The following is a 25,000-nucleotide window of genomic DNA, read 5'->3' as shown; positions in this document are numbered from 1 at the left end:
TCTACACGGAAACCCAATGCATGGCGATTAAACATTTATAGTTCAATCGCCAGATGGAACAATTTTCGCCTAACAACCAAATACGATGGCTGAACTGTTAACGACGTAGCTTTGCTTAAATCACTTTCCTGTCCGCACACGTTCACCGGTTGGGTGCATAGAGACGTAACGAAATAAAATGACGAAAGTGTCGTTCTTTGAGCGCTGGCTGACATGAAGATCATTGCCAAGACTTTAAGTTCGTCCCTTGCTTACGATTAGCATTTAAATTCTGATCTTCAACCGCATTGGCGACCAGCTGTACGCAATTTCGGACCGTGATTCATTATTCTTCATGCCATGTGGCACATAAGGCCTAAACACAGTCCCGCCAACCAGCTCTGTCAGCCGCTGCGATTTGTACTTCACTCCAGTTCTTCCATCCAGCTTTTTCCCTTTCTCTCTCTGCTGTCTTCCTCCATGTTGTCTTTGGTCTGCCCCGTTTTCGCCACCCTTTTGGGGTCCAGGTTAGTGCAGTTCTGCAGTCATTATTTGGTTCTTTCCTCATGATGTGGCCGATAAATTTCCATCGTCTCCTTCGCACACCCTCACTAAGGTTCTCCACCTCAGCCATCTTCAGGATTTCTTGGTTTGTAATTCTTTCCTGCCAGCGTATCTTAAATATCCGTCTGAGACATCTGCTTTGGAAGACTTCGATTTTGTTCTCATCACTTTTGTTCATTTTCCATGTCTCGCAGCCATACATTAGGACTGGCTTTACTAGTGTCTTATACAGCCTGATTTTGGTTCGTCGATTAATGTTTTTACTATTCCATATCTTTGTCAATCTTACGAATACCCCTCTCGCTTTGACTACTCTGTTGTGGATTTCCTCAGTGCCTCCATGCCCTCTTTGGAAGCTGTAGCTCCCAAATACACAAATCTATCAATATCTTCTATTCCTCGTCCATACACCTCCACCAAATCGTTGCTCCTCGAATTTATCCGCATTAGTTTACATTTCCCTACATTGACTTTCAGTCCCATCCAGTTTCTGCTTCATGTGCCAACTTATCGGTCTTAGTCTGAATGTGCTGCCTTGTGGTGATGACAAAAGGGCTATATCATCCGCAAAGTCGAGGTCCTCGAGCTTTGTGGTGAACGTCCATCTTATTCCGGTGTTCACCTCTTTCAATGTATTTCTCATCACCCAGTCCACGACTAGTATGAATAGTAAACCTGACATGTTGCAGCCCTGTTTCACTCCAGTTTTGATCTTAAATCACTCCGTTGTGTCCTGGCCATCCACTACTGCGCCACTACCTGAACTTGTATATGTTGTATTTATAACAATTTCAGGTTGAAGTGAGTTCAACCTAGTTTGATTCGCATTTTTCTTTGATTCAGTAAGGATTATGCTGGATTATGGTAATGTGCCCAGAACAGAAATCTTTCTTATAGTCTGAAATTCATTTTCAACAACAACTTGTCAACTAAAATAAATAAAAAGGACCGGGCACAATTTTCAAATAAAGAGGGGTTCAATTCTGCTGGGACACCAACATAAGCTGACCTTTTACTTACCCAGTATAAAACATCAGTCCAACCCTCAAGTGTAATACACTGGAACACAGTCATACAGGCCAAGCCAATATTATCAAAATTTGTAATTCCATGATTAGGTCCTTTCCAGCCTCCCTCACAGACCTGGCCTGCAGCTTTATCGCACTGAAATCCTGAACTACCAGAGCTACATGGGTGAGGCTCTTCAAAGGATTCTGCACCTGGTATAAGAAATGGAAAAACAGGTATTATAGACTTGCCTCTCCATTACTCCATTACTAGGGGCATGCTCGCCTAGAATGTCAAATGCTGGATGTAGAGATCTAGGTCAACCTCTAAACAGGCTACTTTCTGGTGTTCTTTGGCAAAAAGATTATGCTAATAATTATTGGCCCTCTACACCCAGGCATAAACAATGAAAATGGCAGGTAACAGTGAAATGAATGGAGAACTTATTAAACTGTGGGAATAATTTGAATTACGGCATTTCACTCTAGAAAAGTGGAAAACTTCTTGCCCTTCATCATCCCACTGAAACTAAATATGCTTCAACGTATTGCATTCTGGGTCACTATAGACAATGAGAACTCAAAATAAAAACAAACCAACTGCCTAAAGCGGAAAATGCCTGTGACCAAGTTGTGATTGGTTTTCATTGCATCTGATTGGCTGAAAGAGTGGCATGAGTTTTCTGGACCAAGCACAGAGGAAAGTGAAGCAAAACCAAAAGAGTTCAGGATTCCTTTCAACACTCCCTTTAAAACTGTTCTAGAATAATGTATGTTAGAGAACAATTACCTGTTACGTTATCATAGCATGTCTTGTGCAGGCGACCCATAAACAACTCCACGCCAATAATTGCATAAATAATCACAACAAAAACTACCAGCAAGGCAATGTGGAAGAGAGGTATCAGGGCCTTGATAATTGAATTTAATACAACTTGTAAACCTGTAATGAAAAATGATAAATCAAAAAAATTGATTGAAGAACAATAACCTGAAGCCTGCAAGATGCAACTTAGTCTGTTCAAAAATAAAAAAATATTTCTAGCACTAATTACTACAGTAAAGTCATGATTCACACAGGTGTACTGCAATTTAGACAAAAATTCAGACTTCAATAGGATTCCAACCTGTTTCTCCCAGATACTAGTTGGAAGCTACTACCAAATGAACTATGAAGATACACATGAGGGGAGAAAATAATGGAAGGCTTATCTGTATCTTAAAGGAATCTAAATCTGAATCTGATATGGCAACATCAAATCTATTTGTTTTATGCGCTTCAAAAGCACAATTTTGTTGATGGTGATGTGAGCTATGCACCTTCTTCCAATAGATTGAGGGAAGCAAGTTTTTTATAGGGCTCATCTGTCCCGCAAAAGAATTTAAATCTGAATTTGATATGGCCACATGGAATCTATTAGTTACTCTTAAAAAGCACAATTTAGTTGATGATGACATCAGCTTATGCATCTGTCTTCCAAAAGATCATATCATAGATAAGAAATGAAAATGCACAATCATATAATTTAGCTGACAGCACAGTATTAACTGTATCAACCGCTGCCCAGTTAGCCCAAAGGGTAGTGCACTGGACTGTTGTGCAGGAGGTCGAGGGTTCAAGCCCTGGCTGGACCAACACTCAAGGTCTTAAAACAATTGAGAAGAATTTACTACCTTTCTATAACATCAAGAAATGGTAAGATATTCTAGTCTTCTCAGATAGGGACGAATAAATGGAGGTCCCGTCTCCTGCAGGGTTGGGGTAGGAGATGTTAATTTCCCATGCACGAGATTACTGTGCGATGGATGTCCTCTCCTGGGGTGGGATGGTGGGTTTGTTGTGAAGGCCATAAGTTAGATAACTCATTGGGTTAATTACATCACCTTCGTTAAATAAAGAGTAAATTCTTGTATTGTATTGTATTATAACAAAGCATGCTTGATACTTACTTGGAACACCAGACACCAGTCGTAAAGGCCGTAAGACTCTGAAAGCCCTTAGAGCTTTCACATCAAAACTTCCTGAACTCAGAGTTGCTTTTACTAAAATAGTTGCCAATCTGAAAGGAGAAATATCCAAGGTGAAACCTCCTTCAAAAGACAAAGTTATGCTTGTAAAAGCATTATATAACTCCAAAGAATTAACCTGCATGTCACAACTTTTTTCAATACTTGCACCATGTGAAAACCAGCCCACTCATAGTAAAGGTATAAAAGTGGTTAAAAATACTTTACCTAGGGTATTTAAAAACCAGTAACCAATTAGCCCCTTCTGCAATATTCTACCAATATACCCCCCAAGATCATCACACTAATTCATTGGTATTATCGCAACAAAATGTTATTATCAATTTTGCCACTCTTTAAAAAAAAAAGCATACACTCACAAAACGAAAGCCCTCTTTATTTTACCCTTTACAGCCAAACATCAGTTTGCAAGTTCCCCATACTGTTCTCTATAAATTTCCCATGCTACTTTAAAAGAGAATTTGCTTAATAATCTAGCACTTCTTAACCTCACAATCATTTCCATTATTCTCATGGCATTGACCTAAATGTTTGATTCAGTGCAGATAATGTTGGGAGAAATTACATGGTGATCACACATAGGAGATAAAAGGTTATTATGCATTATACCTACCCTACTACAACAATTACAAAATCTAAAATATTCCATCCATTTCGAAGATATGCTCCCGGGTGGAAAAGAAATCCATAAGCTATTATCTTGAGCACAGCTTCCATTGTGAAAACTGCTAAAAACACATATTCTGCCACTTCCTGTAAACAAGCATTAGACACCAGGTTAGTAATTTAAAAGCTTCCTTAACCCAGTGTACATAACTGAGTTTGCATATACTCAGTTATGTACACTGAGTATACTCAATATATGAACTTCATATATACATTGTATCTGTTTTATCATTACGGGTTTATTACGAATCAACTTAACGGCCTGCTCCCAGTTGGCTTGTTAGCTCAATTGGTAGAGCGCTGCACTAGAATCACAGAGGTCAGTGGTTCGAATCCTGTACAGGCCTGATTTTTTTCAGGTCTGATTTTCGCTATTGCATAAATGGCGCTCTCTACTGCGCGGATCATGCATCACACGTTTGCATATACTGTTCTCTAAATGTTACCTACCATACTTACAAGGAGAATTTGCTTAATAATCAAGAGCTTCTTAACATTGTAGTTATTTTTGTTTATTCTCATGACTTTTATGAACATTTATGTTTGATTCAGGAGTGATGCTTTTGGGACCTAGGTTGATATTGATGTCAGAAAAACATTTTGAAAATTCTTCACAAATTTGAACCATATTAAAAACAAATCCAGGTTCTTCTTCTGACTTAAATTGCAAAGTTTGCATTGTGCTTAAACCCATACATTTAAGGTTCTACAGTTCTGTTCGAACTTCAACATCTTAATTATGGTCACAAAACTGAAATACAAATCAAGAAAAGAAGTCCATAATCCCATACTAGCCAGCATATGTCATGAATGTTCCCAACTCAAAACAAAGGGCTACTTAATTATTCTGAAAGATTTTTTTTTTTTAAACTAATTGGAGTAATGCAGTATGGTGAAAATTATGGAGACAACTTTTCAACCTATCAAATTGCTAGTATCAAACAGGAGGCAGTCACCCTGACTTGGAGAGTATTTTTTTTTTAGCTCTACATTTCAGTCATAGGAACATACAAACTTTGTGCTTTCTTTCAAAAAACTTAGAACTGAATTGATTCAAACCTGGATGTGAACAGGAATGAACTTTGGAACAACCTAAATTATCAATAACTATACCTACACAAAAAGATATACAGCTCAGGAAAATATATTTTCATCGGACAACAGCAGTCACATGCTTGGTTAAGTACAATTAATCCTTCAAGGAGCATGAAGATGCTCTCTGGCAAGAAAATAACCTTTATCTAAAGCAGGTTGTAGCCTCTGCTTTGAAGAGCTATATTTAGAGCTAATTACGTATACAGAAAGACACATAAAATCTTAACTGGGCAGACCACATAATAATCAGGACACTGAACTAATATAGCAAAGATTAGATATGAAATAATTTGTTTCTCTTGAGAGAAACAATTTCTATTGGACTGCTTGCTGCAACATCAATAAACAGTGTAAAATGTAAATCTCTGAACATAAAAGATAAAAATACATATCAATTCTATTTAAATCTCACTGAATTATGTTATCTTGAATTAATTTGGAACATACAGTATACATTAACACTGAGAACTTATTTTATTACTAAAAATAAGTGATTTTGACTTTTTCAACATTAAATCTCAGTTCTGGATTTTCAATATTTCCTCTAAAAAAAAAGTTTTGGCCAATTCTCTTTTTGAGAAAAGAGACCAGGATCAAAATATTATGAATGAGCATTTTGTTTTCGCGCGGAATCCGACATTTAATTATTTTCATCTAGCTCTTCTTTGAATTTATTTCAACCTGAGTGTTTACCTTAGGACAAAAGAACCGGAATATATCGGCGTCAAGAAGCACAAACTACACTTGTAAAAATTTGAGAACATGAATAAATCTGACGGCTAGCTGGCAAGAATCAACAACGATATTAACCATTCAACCATTAAATAACTCAGGTTTCTAAAAATGTCAACTACCCTCATTAAAAAGTTTTCACGTCGAGCAATCAGAACCTTTCCTTCGCTAATTCAATATATATACTGAGATAAATGCCGATAATATAACAGAGGTTTGGTATTACGTGCATGTCACAAGCAAAAGGAATGTACTCTGAAATCAAATTTACTGATTTGTATCTTTTTCTTCGGTACAATCAACCAGTTTTTGAAATAGCAAAAAAGGTTAATTTCGAAACACGTCGATTTTTGGAGAATAAATTCTTCCGATCCGATCAAAAGATATAAAGAGATGTAAATAGAACATACGCAAACCCGAAGCGATTTGATTTTCAATGAATAAACAAGTACTTATTCGCAGAGGTCAAGTCGATATAACAGAAAGCCAGAAAACTGAAGCCTACTGGAGCATGGTGCCTTTTGTTTACATTCGCTTCATCCATTCCTCGCAGTTCTGTGACTGTGAAATTGACAACGGCGATTTCGACGGATTACCCGAACGAATTGCTTTGACTAGCATTAAACTTTAATTGGCGAGAAACACGATCAACTTCTACCTTTGTATCGAATGAATTGACTTTCATAAAAATAAACCCGCGATTTTATTTTTCAGGTCAGCTTACATACTGGAAGTTCGTGATTAGCAGAATCGTATATGACACGAGTTGTGTGGTTTAATTTTCAGTATTTAAAACAGTAAGTATTCATCTAAGTAAAAATGCACACAGTATTTACGCTCGACGCCTGCAGTTGTGTCTAATTTCTCTGAACCTAAACAAAGAGAACTGGTGCTCGATATACAAAGTTTACTAAAGACAATCAGTGACACCTCGATCAGCGATCATCTGTTCCAGAATGTTATCGCTGACCGAAGTACGAAAATGTAAATACTGTCAAGGGTAAAAAAAAAAAACAAAAACAAAATTCTGACCACGGAAAGTCTCGTTTTCCCGAAGATTTAGCCTTTTAGTAGATTGTTGAGCCAATAACAAATTTATTAAAACTAAAACAAGGTAAAGTGTATACAGTGCAATAAATCGTATGGATATTTTTATTTTTCGCGTGGCACTTCACTCGTTTACATTTGTGCAAAAATTATTTTTATAACCGGTGCTTCGATCTCTAGGATCACATGCTCTAAGCTCTTCTAAGAACAGATGAAATTTTAAACGATGTCTAGAAGCCGCAACCACATTTCACAGCATGAATATTCATCCCTATCAGAAAAATACAGAAAACCCACACACCGCGTTTACAAGTAACCTAAAAGACTTACCAGGTTGTCATTGATTTCGCTGCTATCTTTTTCTGGAAGAGGCTCAAACGCGGCCAGAGCGGCACAATTTGCGAAAATTGTGATCAGAATCATTACATCGAAAGGCTTAAGTCAAGAGTCAAGGAATATGTTTGAAATTCGTTCCAATAACACCTTAAACTAGGCAACAGAAAACCTACAAGATAATAACTGTACGACCACGAGAAGCCAAACACCCACACCGCAAAACCCAAATTCGCGCAAGAAATATTCTCTAAAAGGTTAACCACTGCTATTTAAAAGGATATTTCCATTCCACGAGATTTATGGCAGCACTTCGAATCGGATTGCCAAGAGAGAGGCATAGAAGTGCTCTCTTCGGCCGAACAGTGTTTCCAGATTTTTTCTGTCGTTTGGCAGCTACAGATTTCGCATATTTCCCACCGTGTCCGTTCAGCCGTGCTCTCGTCTGCATAAGGTCTGTCCCGTTCGGCCAGAATATTTTTGAACCTTGAGTAAAATTGGCTCTTGGATAGCCTGAAACAGTTCAGCAGAAACACTCAGTCAGGAGTTAGTTTGTTCCATATGCACCGCCGGTATAGGAAACTTGGATAAAGCATCAAGTGCCGATCTCGTATCGTGCTGCTGTTGGCTGTTTTCACTGCCCGGCCGACTCAAAACAACTCGCTAGAAATACTCACCGTTTTGTTCCATTATGGCTGCTTAAATTAGCCTGCTTCTTAAACATTTAGCTTGGACAAAGTAGTTTCACAATCATGTCAACAATTTCCAATACACATCATTAATTCCGTATTTATGTCCTACGAGTACACTTTATCCCCGTGAAACGCCAGAAGTGAAGTGCATACGGGCACTTCATTACTGAAAAGTACAACTTTTGCGTGACGCTGTCACGCTACAATTAACCCGAACAACAGTTTCCGTGACAACATACACAACTCTCTGTTACCTATAGCTCTAGCCGTGCTCCTCGAAGACTTCCACGAAAACTGCCTCTTAAAAAAATATGATTAGGTAAAAGAATAGAATATGTTTTCCGACCTTTCTTTTACAAAAATATATGAGTTAGGACACTTGGAGGTCATGCGCCTTCACTAAAGTCGTATCAATCCACTAATTTGATGACCAAACCGATGTTATTGGGATAAAAAAATTATTCACTGAGAAATAAGCTATTACATCACCGTATCATATACCTTGTGCGTGGGTTGTCTGGGTAAAAAATAAAAGAAGACGATGAGATTGAAATATTTTTTAGAGGCTTGCTCTCATTTTTCATTTCATTGGCCTTCGCGGTCCGCTATAATTTTCTATAAGCTTCGATGGGGGTAAAAAAGAGGTCTTTACCGCTGTGGCGTTCAAAATTTCTTTCACTCGTTATTTTTTTCGTGAATAATAAAAATTCTCTAGGTTTCCAAGCAGCTGCGAATTAATTTTGGGGACGCATGCGCATAAGATTTACACACCCACTCGTGAAACCTACACGGAAGTAGCAAGAGACCGGAAGGCTTTTTCTCACTTAGGATTTGAAAATCTTTAAATGATAGGAGGTAGATGGGGATTATATATCTTTTAAAAACATCTCAAGATCGAGGATAAATCAAATGGCACGTGCTATATCCAGACTACAGTTCATATTAATTCCTGAATAAATTATGGCGCGAAGTCTAAACAAACAGGTTTTTTTTTTCATTTTTTCATTTCTCTTGCGTAGAAACAAAACGCGCCGCTGTTTCGAGTTCTATCACGTATACGGACTTATACGCTCGACACACGTTTTCAACAGATATTCTAAGCCAACAATAGTTTATTTTGTTTCTTTTATTATTTTTTTTTTTTTTGGTATTTTCTCCTTGTGGGCGCACACACGGAGCGATTGTTCAAACGCTTTACATTAGCAGACCTCAACGCCAACACTCGATAAAATATTTTATCGCACATTGAAACGATCGCCTTCCTGTAATTAGGGTCATTTTACCACCTTACGAAAAATACACTCCTACTCCTTTCCCGTCTAAACTTGCAATAAAGTCTTCATTTATTAAAAGCCTGCATTCACTGGCATTGGCGTTAATTACCAGCTTAACGACCATAACAAATAACCAAAGAATCAAGAATCGAATTCCTAATTATCTAATCAGTTGGGATTCAGAAAAGTCGACGGAAAACGGTGGGTTGTAGGGCTGGCCAGAGCTCAACAGCACTCCACACTATCAAAAGTCACGAATATTCTCATCAGGAAGCATTCACAACACTTTAAAAAATAATTTATTGAAAAGATAATCTAAAGAGGGGGCTGGACCTGCCCGGCACTTTTATTCCTCATGTATTTCACCGATCACTCTTGCAATGCGATGGAAGTGAAAAGTTTGCACATGCCGTCCACACGCACAACAATAATGGAAAAAAAATGGGGAAATGACCGATAATTAAAGAGAAAAGCGTGTTATAGCGACGAATATGGGAAAGGTGCGCAAAATCCTGCCTATAGTTTTGTACACAACTGATGTACCCTTTTCTAAGATTCTTTTCATAAACCATTGCGTGTATGTTTGATTTTTAATATTGTTGTATTTGTGGACTGGTCTACATCGCCAAGGCGACTTTGGAACGTCAGTTTTAGAAACTTTCTACTGTGGCTTGTTATACTACCAACTCAGTGGATAAAAACCAAATACACTTAAGAACAGCAGATCATTTCCGTTCACATGATAGAACATTGTTTGGAAGTGGTAGTAGGTCAAGAAAAAGGTGCCTGTTCGCATTAGTACCTAGAACTGATTTCCATGATTTCTTATCGGAAATAGACAAAACGCGAAACACCTTTATTTCATGTAATAACCTACGTTGAGATTCGTGAATTCGATATAAAATAACAATAAAGAAACGTATCGTTGTTTGTGAAAATAGAACTCAAGAAACCGCATAAATGAAATCACTAACTAGTGCTTGCATACTTATTAATTTCTTAGTAATTTTTAACTTTGTCAGTGTGATGGGAACTCACCTGTAAAAATATCTACTTCTTGGGAGCTTTAGATCTCAGAAAAGCTAAAGCACTTGCATGACACCAACGTATCTTCCGCAAAAGTAAAGTTTATGCAAGAATGGATATTCAAAGCTAGTCACTTAAACGATCCCGGCTGTCGAATGCCGTATTTTTCTGTAATTGTTGTATACCGAAACAGATTGCGTGGAGTATGCAAAAGGACCAGAAGCTTATGTCGCACTGCACCCGTAAACGGGGGAGTTCGCATTGTATACCTCCTTGATTTAGCTGTTCTAAACAGTCATTGTTTTAAACAAAGGTGCAAAACGTTTTCCAAGAGCGCGGGACAAAGGTGCGATTTCGCAGTCAGATTCTACACCAACAGGGAAAAAGAGACCTTGTTGGTGTCATTGTGTTGTACTTATTATAGTTTATGACATTGTATCGATCGTTTTTTGTGTCGGCTCTAGTGTACTAGTAAACGAAGACATGAATTACAATGGCAAAGAGTTTGGGATGAATTGGAATAGAAAGGCAGGGCGTGGTCGTAGGAAGGGGTTCCGGTGCCCTGGGGAGAGGCACCGTAAGGAGTATGTGGTGTGAAGTGTGTATTAAAATCTTTTAAACCCCAGGACTACAACCTTTTAATCTGTACTCTGCATGAAATTTTTACCTGGGTTTTTTTTTTTTTTGTCTCTCGTACTCTTGCTGTTATTTCCCTAACAATTACTTTTTGTTTTTTTTCTTTTGGGCCTTTTTAAAGCAAGAATAATTGATGCTAATGTGGCATCTAGCTTCTTAAAGTTGGATTTTTGAGACAAACATTTACATTTTTTCCTGCAATTGTAGGTATTAGGAGCCTATTAGAGATCGATTTTCGAATTCAGCTGGGGTGTACTTGTAGAGTAATCACCTTGGTGCGTCACAGTCAAAGCCGAGAATGATTTGGAATAACTTCAGTAAATAGTAACTTTCTCTTAACCTAGAATAACTTTCTTTATGCGATAGCTAAGCTCAAAATTTATCATATCTTTTGCTCTATCTCCATACGTTATTCACCGCTTATCCTGCTATTAAGCTGGAAGGCCGTAAGATATGAACTGAACCGAAGAGACAGTCGTTCTACGAAACTCATTTCGTGAAGCAGACGTTTGTGAAATCAGAATTAGTTGAATGTGTTTCGAGTACTCACGCGGAACTTAATTATTCTACGCTTGAGACAAAAATTTTAAAATGTCTGTTTCTCTATTTCAAAAGCTTTGTTTTTAAGAGTGCCACAGAGGAATAGATTTAGGTTTTTATTGAAATAGAGGGATTTACTCCAACTGCACACTTTGTATATTAAAATGGCTTGCTAAAGAAGGTGGAATTACTGGTGAAAGTTAGAACAACATTTGCCTTCTTCAATAAATTGTTTTGAAAGTTTCCCGCTGCGCAAAGGCCGGCTCAACCAATTATATTGATATTGAATGCTGAACCAGATAAAACAGCAATTCGGTCATATGATGCGCTTTCTCCACAAATAGGGCCGCTTGCATGAAAATGTGTTAGCGGATATGACACGTTTTGTGAGAGTATTCGGCTTTCACCGGTATGGCATGGGTTAGAAGATCGAAGAAACAGCAGAAATTAAGCCCAGTTTTATGCCCGGACGCGGTGTCAACTCGATGCCAATCACAGCGCGGAGAAAAGCAAAGCCGAAGCAACCGAATTAATTTCAACGATTGCTTGAAAGATGCTGTATCACCGCATGTGTGAGTGCAAACCAATCTGACTGTCATTATAATTACTATTACTATTATTATTATTATTATTATTATTATTATTATTGTTATTATTACTACTATTATTACTATTATTACTATTTTTTTAAAAAATTGTTAATGATCTTTATTTAGCAATAATTTCCATAAAATCCTCTACAATACAAATATTAACAGCGTAAAAAACGATGAAAAATAACTCACTTTCGGCTCACATCTACTCCTTTTTTTTGTCAAAGCGTCTGGAAAACTATAAATAACGGAGTCAAATCTGAACAGATTCAAAGTCTAATAATCTGATAAGTAAAAGCATATCTAAAACTATACAGAAAAGAGAAAGGTGAATGGCAAATCTAGAACCCTATATACAAGGCTGCTAAAAATCATTAAACAATGTCAATGGCTCCCTCGGCAGCTGCGATTATTACTATTATTATCAGATAACAACGTCGTTTAATGACAGCAGACCGGCTTCATTTTACGGTGGTAGATTGTTTCGATTATTTTCAATTCGCGTAATAATTGCTATGTCTAGCGGGATTAAGACTCTAAATTTACAGTCGGAAAGAATAAAAAAGGAAAAGTGATATAAATAAGATACGTGAGGATAAATTTATTGAATTGTGTCGGTTGACTACCACCACAAATTAAAAGAGTTCGCTTGATTGGTGTCTTTCTCCCGGCAGGTGCTGAGGCTAATTACTAATTAATGGAAGAGTGTTTTCATAACTTTCAACACGAAGGAAAAATTATTCATGGTTCAAATTTATTTCCATAGCAAACAAATGACTTTGCCGAAACATGTCTTCAAAAAAACTTCAGGGTTAGATTATGTTAAAAACAAGAATGAGAATGTGTAAATATGCAAAAGAAAAACAGAACCTTTAGTACTTGAGGTGCTCGTCATTGAAGGAGATTTTAATTAAAATGCATAAGGCTCTACGTATATGGCGTTTCCGCCGCGCGATTTTTTGTTTGTTGTTATATTTTTTTTTTTTTTTCACTACAAAACTTCAGTTTGATTTATTTTACTCGAATGCCTTAAAATCTATCTGTGACGACGATTGATACAAGCTTATTTCCGCTCAGTTTCCCTGCTCTTCTTTTTCACTTCTTTTTTTCTTATCTGTCATGAAACGGACTTGTCTGACTGGGCTCACCATTAACATTTTGGAAATTTTACTGCTGCGGTTAACACAACATGACACAAAATGTCACAAAATGAGAAATTCTAGAAATAAAACAATTTTTACGGTTAACTTTTTTTACGACTAATGGTTAAAAACTGCAAAAAATTTTTGGGCCATTTTACGGCTAACGGTTAGCCCTCATCTAAAACCCAGTTGCATATCTTGCCTGCTGTTTGAACCACCTCCATTTGAATCAACGTACTATTGCTATTAGTTTAGTTTTCCGTCAATCTTCCATCAACCTAACCACAGTGGAGCTATTTTTTACACGAGTCTCTGTTCGCTTTTTGAATTTTTTATAACTTCTTAGAAACGACAGCTTTCAATTTTTACTGACGTATGACTGTATTTTCCGAATTTATCAGCAATGCATCGAATATGGAATTTATTAAAATCGATTCAGGACTTAACCTCGAAAAATACGACATTTCTCTCGAGAATTTAAGGTCGTATTTCGCGGGTTTCAATATGCACTGTATATTGGAAACTTCTCGAATGGTCTGTGAGTTTGAGCTGAGCTAAAGCCTGTCGACAGTCTGTCAACCTTCTTTTGAAGTGTCGTTAACGGCAAACAACAAAAATAAACGCGATTTATATTACCTAATATCATCTTTTCACAAGCCCGGTTGAAAAATAGCCAAAAATAACGGTGTGCTTAAACGCGGATAGAAAATAGATGGTGAAATTTTTTTCCCGGCCCGTCTGTCGTCTTATGATACCTCAGAGCAGCTAATTTACGTGCATATGATAAAGAATAAATCATTTGTACACGAGTTTTCTAATAAGGTAGTCTGGCTTTCCGGAAATGTTTTGACAGAATCACATCTGCTATATGGTCAATATGGTTGCTATGGTAATAAAGCTCGAAGAATGTATTTTGCAAACAGGATCTTACTGGCGCGGCGACAGGGCCCTGAGCCCTCGTGCGATACGAGCGTGCAAGACGTCTGCAAGGGATTCACAAGAGGGTTCTGTAGGGCGGGCCACACAGTTCTCTGACGGCTCGAATCTGGCGAAATAGTGACGTTTGAACCAAAACGCGGTTCACTTTGAAATGTGTTTTTCAAAGCGTTCGTGGTTTTCATGACTGTTCGAGAATTCAAAGCAATATTTTTCTGACAGGAAACGGTGCGTCAAGAACTGACGTGAACGTCACAGTATTGAATACCTAGTTTAATTACTTCCTAGATACAATATTGAATGTGGTTCAGTTGTTGTAGTCACTGTTGATAAGAAATTACCAACGGATTGACATCTTCATTTCAACAAATCATCTTTTTGTTCATCTCATGTTGACACATGCACCCAGCTTGTGTTTAATTGGTATATCGCCTGTTTCAACTACAAAGCGACTGAAGTCCCTAGACAGACCACTCAACCAAGCGTTTTCGAGTTCGGTTCTCGCCAAGTAACTCTTGAGAATAGTCATTACCAGACTTCTCTGCGTTCATAACTTTAATTAGATATTGGCATCCAATTCTCATTCTCTGCCCCGGCAGTGTCCAACGATTTGTTGACATGTCATTTCTAGTTCGCGCTCGGCTTAAAAAAAAACTACCATGATAGGCAGTCTGTTTCCCGGCCTCCTTATTACGAATTCTCAATTCATCTTCTTTTCGAATTCTTTTCTATGGACAGAGGCAATTCAATATTACACTGAATCCCTCAGAACTTCAAATGAGAATTTGCCTTGATACAGATTTTTACGGAATAAAATGTACGCCTGTTAGATTGTTATCTACGAATAACTTGAACTGCTTTATTTATTAGTTAAGTTTTCAACCTCCTAATTTTCCAATCAGGGCACAAAATAAAATCAGCTGATGTTGAATTAAGCCACCGAATGTGATCGGTAAAAGGCTGCAAACAGACATTTCCTCCCACAAATCATTGCGTCCAGTTAAACCCTGAAGGACGTGGAGCACTTGCTGATCGAGGCCGTAAAATCAAAACCCAAGTGATCACATCGGCTAGTCAGAGAGAAGGGAAAATACCTTTAAGAGCCAATGAGAACTCAAAGCACAAACAAACTGCCTAACTAAACCGCGGAAAAACGCGGGTGACCAACCCGTGTTTAGTTTCAGTTTTTCTATTGATTAGTTATAAATAAATAAATAATGACTTATTGGATTACACAATTACTGGTAGAATCAGTAGTTCTCATTGTGGTCCATGCAAACAACTGAAACAAATAATTTAAATTGAACATAACATTATTAAAAGAATCCCAACTGGCCGAAGGCAAACTAGTTGGCTATTTCGGCAAGCATGGCCGAGGATTTTAACTCGGAGCCACTGTGAAACAAATTCAGGTAGTGGTCAGGGCGGGACTCGAACCCAGGAGCGACGGATTGCGAGTCCGACACGCTGACCACTCGGCCACCCACACTGCCTCCATTGGTTGAGGAAGTGCCGCGAGGGGATGGGGGCTTTGCGCCCTCCAAGCCGGGAGCCTGTTCGCAGGCTACGCGAGAATATGGACCAATCACAGAGCGAAGTAAAGCGAAAACAGAGCAATACCAGATTACTTTCGACATTCAATTAAAATTTCTCCAAACAAACCGATCATTAAGAATGCTGGTCTATTTCTGTGTCCCTGTGGTTCTAGACCACGACTGGTGCCAGCACAGCTTTTCAAAAAACCCCTGGTGACGAAACGCTTTTTCGAGAATTAGTGTTATTTGGAATCTCAAGCAACTCATCACTGATGCATGAGCACAAGCGATGCAGTGTAGGTGACGAACAGCGCCTTAAAAAATCATACATGGAGCTCAAAGTCTGGAATTCTTTCTCATAGCTTAGGGTCTCAGTCAAAGAGGAAACTGAAAAATCTAAGAGTTATCGTTGTAAATATGATGAAATTCTATGAATGATCACTGTCGTTTGTAAATATTCCGGGCCGACGCTTGATGCTAATGCATTGCAGAAAATAATAGCTCGAACATTTTCTGTCCGGCCTTGCAGTAATCCAAGTAAAGCACCAGCAGTTAAAACGAGTTGCATGATGGCCAAATTCTTTATAATTTCAATGTCAGATACGAAAAAAGATGCACCCCGACCGGTGAGTCTCCATTTTTACCATTTATTATGTCTGAAATTCGATTCAAAGATCCTTTCATGAGAGTCTGGTTTTTATCGATAGCGTACTCATTACTGATAAAGCGTGCATCTTTCCGGCATACAATCTTGTTTCAGCTCCGAAATTTCTGATAACAACGTCAGTCTATGAAGTGTTTGAGCTAAATCCGTCTTCAATCAAACATTGTGCTAGACATGGGGGTAATTAGAAAAACCAGAAATTTGCATTGGTTCAATGTTTTGTATCACTCAGATATGATAAAACTTTTAAGTAAACGTACCATAGTTATTTTGACTATTATCATCTTCATAGAATTAAAATCATTATCAGTTTTTTTGTTTATCAAACTTAAATAATTCATAGTTGCTGGATATGTGTTACGGAGATTTTTTTCAGTAAATTTAAACTTCAACGAGCAAACTGAGGAAATATTTGTTTTTATCGACTCCGAATGAATCGTGACGAAAAATTTGAGAACACGCATATATGACCAGGCAGCCGAAAAAGCTAAGAAAACCCTAAATATTATATTTTTTCGAAAATGTGTTCTGCTAATAAATTTTGGCTTTTGTCGTATTTTTGCTCATCATTGGTACGTTAAAAACGTTGCAAATGTATGCCAGTTGCAACTGCAGGATTTTAATGTTACTTTTCGTTCAGTTCCATTTCATTTATAACTGTAGGTCAGTGTTATTTTTATGATTATATGCATAACAATATTGTTTCTACGCATGCAAGAGTTGAAGCTTATAGTCATGGTAAATGTACTTGGTTGTCATAGTTACCTTTTCTCAGAAGCTGAAAATGCGTACGTGAGCCAACTCCGTCAATGCAAATCTCGGCTGGAATGTCAAGCGATTCCATTGAGGCTCTCACCGAGGCCGGCCGGGCTCGTCATAGTAAAATCGGACGTGGAGGGGCTAGACAATGAAATGTTTTCGCCAAATGTCGACGACAACGGTACAAACTAATCAAAACACTGTTAGTGGAAACGTTCACTTGACTTATGCTGTCTGTAAATTATATCAAGTTGTTGAGGCATTGACGAATCCCTTTCTTCTGATAGATAGATAGAAACACCGATCTCGTTCTATAAATCTGTCAATTAAGGGGACTGGATGTCTCAGATCAGATACCCGCAGACGACCTTGGAACATTATATTCTGTTTCATTTTAAGAAAAGCTTAGTTGATCACGGAATATCATTTACCGCTGGCGATAAAATGATATCGATAAAAAATTGGTTACTTTTATGGAGTAAGAATTTTATTATGGGGATCTTTGATTTCTCGATTTTTCCCCAATGACCATGAGTTTACTCGCCTATATTATTCATTTGTGAAGCAGAAAGTGGCTTTGTGGTATATCATAGATTATCTCAGATATAAAACAATCCCCTCGTATATGCCAGAGGGCGTCTGTAAAAACGTAATCGTTATGCACTTTAGACCCTCAAAAATGTTTCTTCTAAGATGTGCTACCCGCTCCCACCTCCCCTTTCTTTCCTTCGTTCTTCCTCTTTATCCACTTTGTTCATAATAAGGGTGCATTTAAGTTTCCTTTTCACCAATGTTGCTAACAACATTACTGTTTCTTTTCTAAAAAAAGGTTATCTCGAACATCGACAAATACATACTTCCCACTCCACCCACAGTTTTCCTAGCCACAGTAGGTAGTAAACACAAATTATAACATAGCGCGCATGCTTGCCCTACATGGGTCCTGTTGGGCCGCTATGAACAGAATCTTTTTTTACGCACGCCCGTGCGTAAATAAGATGACGTGAGCTTTTCTTTTTTTTTTTAAACTGGCTGCAGTGACCGTCCTGTTAAGCTGCAATGCAGTTTTCCTTCTCTTTAAAATATGGAAGAAACCAGCAAAGAACTGCTCAATTTTTCTATCGGCATCGACCTTTTAGGTCCTGATCCAACAAGAAGCAAAAACAAAGCCGAAAAAAAACTCGCAAGTTGTGCTCCTCGCAAATTTGTCGGGTCTTCGACCTTTAAAACATTTTATAGTGATACTTGACTTCATTTAACTTTCATTTCCCGTCAATTTTGAGCTTTTTATTCACAGTTATCGATTAACTGGATCAAACGCGCTCGCTCAAACCAAAGTATAAAGTGTGGCGGGTTTTTGGATAGCCAATAGGGACGTTCGTTTACTTTTTTTGTGCGTTGTGAAAATTTTGCTCTCTATCACAATAAAAAAGGCTCGCGTAGATCCTTGTCGTCCCTCTGATATAAAAGAATTTGTTCATGCTCTTAGCTGTGCTTATATCGAATTATGGATGCGCGCACGGGAAGTTTGGAGAGCCCTCAAAAAGTTAGATTAGCTCTCGACTGCGCCTTGAGCAACTCTTATGCATTTTTCGTGCTCTCCAAACTTCCCGCGTGCATCCATAACTCGATATACGCACGCTAAGCTTGAAAAAATTCTTAAGTGACACGAAATAAAAAAGAGGGAGGACACCTGAGCACTAATTCATTTCCATCCGCGGAAAATTTCCAAACTGCTATTATATCCACTGCGGTTTTCTTCGTTTTGAGACGTGTTTGGGATTTGTTGTTTTCAGTTGAAAATAACTGACAGAAAACTGTATTCAATTTAAATAGAATTTGTACAAGACTTGCCAAAAATAGTGCATGGCTGGTACGACTCGTCTCGACCAAGAAAATATTTGGAATATTCAAGCAAACTCATATCCCTCAATGTCCAGTCCTTAAAGTTGAAGATGTTAAAAGTCTGGCCCTCTATCCCCGAAGGAATCCCAACCACGCGTTGTTGAAAACGTTCAAACCTATCAGCATTTTACAACTGAATAAAAACAAAACAAAACAAAGCAAAACAAATATCTCAAATTTCTCACAACTTTCAACCTTTCCATATATTCTTTCTTCTTCATCGTTAATGACTCTTTGAGTTCCATTTTTTTTTTCTGCAGACTGTTCCAATCTTACCATGGCATGTTACTAAAGTAGGTCAAACAGAGTTCAAAGAAATAAACTGAGATAAATAAATCATTAGTCACATGTACCTAACATTGACCTGTTGCGCGCCGACGCGAATCATGTTCACTTAGTGACAATTTACACAACGTAACACCCAGAAACTTCAAAATGGCGGCTAAGAGTGTAGCAAGCTCGTTGAACCTTACAGCGATAAAGAAAAGCGATCAGTATGTCATGAATATCTTGGATAATGCATCACAAGTGGCACTTTACAAGTTTAATGGTGAAACACAAGCCTGGGTAAGGCAAAATTTAGGGTAACTTCTCCTGTACGATAGTGCCATTAAAGTGTCCATATCCCCTTTCACTTTTCATGAAGTTTCCTTGTAGGTAATTCGTGGTTTTGTAAATATTTATGGCAGTGAATCTTTCGTAAAAGGTTTAGGTTGAAATATTGACTTATTTTCATGAAGGAAACAGTCTGTTTTGAGCAAACAGAAGTAATTCCGCAAACTATCGCCAACTCTGTACCATGTAGATCTACGTTGAGAACACGTAAACCCATGCATAGAATTATTCTATGCATGAGTTTACGTGTTATATCGTGTGATAAATGCTTAATAATTAATTGACTGTGGGAAGTGTCATGAAGCATTTATTGCAGAATACCTGTTCTATATTTGCATGAAGGTAATTGCTTTTATCGTTGGTTGGTAATTATGTAATATCAACTCAACATAAATTAAGATCTTATTTCACTTCAAAACTATTTTCTCCTGGCCTTCCTTTCACGTGCATGAGCTTCATAAGAATTGTTTATTTGTAGTGTGTAGTGGTATGTGTCGTGGTATAATTTTAACCTTGCTTCAAACTTATTCTCCTGTGTTTCAGAATTGTTTTTATACAAGAACATAACCAAACAGAAAAGAAAGGAATTAAAAATTAAACCGAGGATAAATTTGTCAACAATCAAACAAAGTTATCAATTATTGTTAAACTGTGAATTTATCTCATTCTGACAAGTAGAGAAGGTTAGGATTTAGCAGTGTTGCAGTACCAGAAAATTTGTCCTAGAATATTTGGATAGTTGTAATCTTGAAGTTTAGTTTGCATCATTGTCCAAACCTGTATTTTTCAGTTTCATTGCTTTTTTGTGGTGGTAAAAAAACTATTCCTCCAATATTTCCTGAGCCTGCAACACTTTCTGATTGTTGATATGCAATATGACAAAATTCAAATTCTATGGCTCAATTTATATTTGGCATGTTCATTTTATTTTCTCAAAACTTGGTGATCACATTAAGTCATTGTTATTGGTGAAACATGGAGTTTTAACAAGGGATTGTTGACAAGATTTGACTGAATAATGGGAATGGGAAATAAATCAGAAATTATTTATTATTATTATTATTTATTTTCCTGTTCCCCATTTCTAATTTTTATTAGTGAAACATGGCATTTCAACAAGGGATTATTGTCCAACAAGATTTGACTACCTATTTTGTCTTGTTGCAATGTTCAGAATACTCAGTTTCACCTTTGGAACTGAAAAATTCAATCATGGTTAACTTCATTTCAGGAGAAAACAGAAGTAGAAGGTGCCTTATTTGTTTACAAAAGGTGAGCACAATTGGTTTACTTGAGTCAGCCATGATCAAACACTTCAACCCCCTTTGTGACCAAGACAGAATTTCTCCTTATGATATGAATACAATATCAAGTGGACAAGTAAGGAAATTGTCAAGATTGGACAAGTAAGGAAAAGGAGAGTAAAGGAAATTGTCAATAAGGGGATTATTAATTGATCCAATACCAAATTCTTCATACTTATTTCATAAGAGCTCTGTGGCCAACAGTAAGGAGAAGTACTGACGAGATCTGGGGTGTGAAAGAGTTAATGCATGTCATGTACTGACCTTATTTTCATTTGACTCCTGCCAGGTCTGCAACTCCAACAAGTGCCTTCTTTATCATGAATAGATTAAATATGAAAAATATGATGGAGCCAATAACAAACAGTATGGAGTTTAAACTTCAGGACCCCTTCCTCTTGTATAGGAATAGTGCAAGTAAGTAGGTCATCTGCACTGTGACATTCTGTATAAAGGAGAAGTGCAGCATGCTCCAGAAACCATATGATTTAAACAGTGTTTTTGTTTGTAGGTGTAAATATGTCTTGAGCCTGACTCCTGAGCTATGAGCTCTTAGTATAGCTCAAAACATATTTTATGCCCAAGAACATAAACTGTTTCATTATTAAAGGCTGATAGTTTGGAAAGAAACTGTTTGGGGCTCCGACGAAGGGCTAACGCTCGAAACGTCAGCTTTTGTAATCATTACGGTGGCCAATTTACCATTTCAACTTTGTTGATATATCCAAATTGTTTCATTATTAGTTTTAGCCATTGTAGGGGGCATTCAAAAAATAATAAAAAAAAAAAATGGTAACAAAACTGTCTGAACAATAACACAAGGGGGCTAAAATGCATCTTTGCCTACCAAAATCTCCATAATAGCCAGCAAAATTAATACTAAAATGTAGTCATAATTGTGTTTTATTTATGCTATTTTCAGAAGAGATATTTGGTATTTGGTTCTATGATGTTGAGGAATGTAAAAGACTGGCTGGCTTAATGACAATGTGAGTTGGATGTTACTGTAGAAGAAGTGTGTAGTTTATATTTCTTTGTACTGGTACTTCCTCTACCCTAACTTACAGTCTTTTTTGTCTTGAATACTTGGGCAGATGTCATGTGAATCAGCCAGGTTTATCTTTAATCATTCATGGAAAATAATTGAAGATAATGTTGTCTTGCTTTTAAATTCACTGATATATCTTGTTAAGATCAACAGGAAAATTATCATCTGGAAATTAACAGCTGCTGTAGGTGAAAGCCATGCTTTACAACACATTTTCCACCATGAATCAGATAGAATGCCAGACATTTTGTACTATAGCTAAACAGGACTGCAGCTATACTGAAAAAAATCTAACCATGTATTTGCAAGCTAACATTTAACATTCTTATTTGTTACTTTAGGATTAGTTCCCAGATGAATGCATTAGGAAGTGCCACAGTCACCCCACCCAAACCATCATATACCCAAGAGATGCCAAAGGTACAAGTACATTCATTTATTAACTTAAAAAACTCCCATCTCTCACACCAATTGCATTTACAGGTAACGCTGTGGACTAGCAGCACCTGGTAGCCCCTTTGCCTTGCTTTTGCTCTTGGGCAACTCAGGAATTTTAGTTTTTTCATACAAAGCATATGCTGGGCACCCTAGATTTCACAGTTTCAGAGCACTGGGCTCCATTCAGTTTTCCATAGAGCACCGCCTTGTACAGGGCTGTCACTAACTTTTGAAGCAGCTTTTTCATTGGAGATATCACCTGTAGCAGTGTAATACTGTATGTTCCCACGAGCAAATTGCCGGTATGCAACAGCAACAGAGGTGTCAATAATGTTTTCCCCAAGCTGCTACCAATAAGGTTGTTGTGAAATTTGCTGGTTGAAAAAGCAGCGATCACCAGCTGGATTTTTGGGTAGTGATTGCTTGGTCTTAGGCACGATGGGCTCTTCTGAGGTTACACACTTACAATTGTTCTCCACCTTTGAGCTTCCACATTCGAAATTTCTACTGCAGCATAATTTCTTAGCTATAGACTTGTACCAACAGTGTAATAGGTGGCTGTGCGCACAATAGGGGCTGCAACAGGGAACTCAAGTATCAGAACTTTCTCACAGGTTAAACAGACAATGGTGAGGGTGATGGGCTATTTCTGAAACCCCAGTCAGTAGCAATTAAAATGTTTGCCTTTAATGTAGAGTGAACTGGCCACAGCAGGTGTAATAGTTTACATCCCCTAATCGACAGTCCTTGTCTATGTTCTTCTTTACTGTATGTACAGTCTCTTAGACTGTCCTTCCCAAAAGCCAAAGCCCCCCCTCCATTCAAAGGACAGAACTGTTGCTGAAAATTCAATGCATTTTTTTGAAGGAAAGTCAAAAAACTACCTCAGAGGAAAAGGTTGATATCATGCAGTTATTTGCTAAAGCTCAAGAGAAATACAACAATCAGGTATAGTTAAGCTATGTTTCAAATGAATAAAGGCTGATAGTTTCGAAAGAAACTGTTTGAGGCTGCGTCGGTGGGAGTAACGAAATAATTTGGTTATATCAACAAAGTTGAAATGGTAAATTGGCCACCGTAATTATTACAAAAGCTGATGTTTCGAGGCGTTAGCCCTTCATCGGAGCGAATAGATGAATTGTGGGTTGTGTGTGCTTTTTTTCTCCCACCAATAACGTAGCTCCATTTTCTGCCTGTAAAAGCAGACACAACCCACAATTCCTCTATTCGCTCCAACGAAGGGCTAATGCTCGAAACGTCAGCTTTTGTAATCGTTACGGTGGCCAATTTACCATTTCAACTTTGTTTATATCCAAATTATATGCTTCAAATGGTTACATTTAACCCGTTAACTCCCAGAGGTGATTAACATGTAACTTCTCCCTACAACATCCAGACATAATTCAGCAAACAGGTAATGAAAATAGTAGATAGATAGTTTAATCTCCAAAGCATTTGCAGCCCGAGGGCTGAATTACACATTTTTACAATCCACGAAATTTAAAATTTAAAATTCAAAAACCTAATTACACATCTTATTATACCAGCAGTTTACAATATTATAACATAAGAATAAATTAAATAAAATATATTTGTAAATAATAAATGTAAATTAATTAAAATAAATGTAAATTACTTAAAAGTATCTACATTATTATTATCATCATTATTATTATTACTATCATTATCGCGCGTACTGTAACAAAAGTAAAGGATATAGTATCGATAAAAATCTAGCCATTAAACTTCTTTGCCATAGCAAATATAAAAGTGTTCATTGTTCTGGAAGTGTGAAGGTGTGGCATATTAAATTGGCGCTTATTTTTGAAGTTATAGCTGGGTTTATGTATGGGTGGAAGAAGTGCCTTTAACTTATGGCTAAGGCTGTTTAAAATACCTTTAAAAAGCTTCTAACATAGAAATTCTTAGAAATTACTCCAGGCAAGTGTTTGTATTTTGATTTAACACCAAATTCTTATAACTAATCTACTAGGAAAGTTTTGACAACTAGATGGGAGAATTAACAGTTATATCTTTGGAGTTAAAATGTTAAATGTACAACTCTGGTTTATTTTTCATGTTTTTAGTCAAAGGCAAGCAGTGCAAGTACAGCAGCTACTCACACAGTAAACACACCCTCAAGACCACAGATACTTCCCGAGCACAGAGAACATCAACAGTCATTCCTCCAGCAAAACCAACAACAGCTAGAACAGCTTCAAAAACTATTCCAAACTGATGATAGACAACCAAAGAAGCAAAGAGCATACTCTACCCCAGTCCCTTACCTTTTAGGAAATTTGTCACCCTCCTCCTTGGGAAAAGGACCTTCCAAGGGGGCAGAGCAACAGAATGGTGTATCACCAGGGGCAGAGGGACAGACAAGTAAGAAGAACCTCAAAATGAAGAGTCTTCCTCTGTCAGATGTAAAGGCTCCAGTAA

At 37.5% G+C, this 25,000-nt stretch overlaps 2 protein-coding genes across 3 annotated transcripts in view; one reads left to right on the top strand and one right to left on the bottom strand.

Annotated features, from left to right (window-relative positions):
- Positions 1-8,290, bottom strand: part of LOC111341163 (voltage-dependent L-type calcium channel subunit alpha-1D) — a 33,971-nt gene extending 25,681 nt beyond the window's left edge. For both annotated transcript variants that reach the window (XM_088760828.1, XM_088760829.1), the window contains exons 1-7: positions 8,129-8,290; positions 7,738-7,964; positions 7,449-7,556; positions 4,192-4,331; positions 3,501-3,610; positions 2,341-2,493; positions 1,564-1,763 (exon numbers count right to left, since the gene is read on the bottom strand). In XM_088760828.1, the coding sequence (XP_088616954.1) occupies positions 1,564-1,763; positions 2,341-2,493; positions 3,501-3,610; positions 4,192-4,331; positions 7,449-7,556; positions 7,738-7,964; positions 8,129-8,141 (951 nt within the window). In that variant the 5' untranslated portion in view covers positions 8,142-8,290. The remainder of the gene's footprint in view (positions 1-1,563; positions 1,764-2,340; positions 2,494-3,500; positions 3,611-4,191; positions 4,332-7,448; positions 7,557-7,737; positions 7,965-8,128) is intronic.
- Positions 8,291-19,574: 11,284 nt separating this feature from the next.
- Positions 19,575-25,000, top strand: part of LOC111341154 (uncharacterized) — a 15,626-nt gene continuing 10,200 nt past the window's right edge. The window contains exons 1-7 of the mRNA XM_022948106.2: positions 19,575-19,720; positions 21,000-21,040; positions 21,362-21,489; positions 21,995-22,061; positions 22,462-22,540; positions 23,426-23,506; positions 24,646-25,000. The exon at positions 24,646-25,000 is cut by the window's right edge and continues 6 nt beyond it. Coding sequence (XP_022803841.2) covers positions 19,589-19,720; positions 21,000-21,040; positions 21,362-21,489; positions 21,995-22,061; positions 22,462-22,540; positions 23,426-23,506; positions 24,646-25,000 — 883 coding nt within the window. The 5' untranslated portion in view covers positions 19,575-19,588. The remainder of the gene's footprint in view (positions 19,721-20,999; positions 21,041-21,361; positions 21,490-21,994; positions 22,062-22,461; positions 22,541-23,425; positions 23,507-24,645) is intronic.

Source organism: Stylophora pistillata, chromosome 5 (assembly GCF_964205215.1).
Source record: "Stylophora pistillata chromosome 5, jaStyPist1.2, whole genome shotgun sequence".
Classification (NCBI taxonomy): domain Eukaryota; kingdom Metazoa; phylum Cnidaria; class Anthozoa; order Scleractinia; family Pocilloporidae; genus Stylophora; species Stylophora pistillata.
Note: the sequence above shows the minus strand (reverse complement) of the source record. Positions and strands in the feature narration are given on the sequence as shown.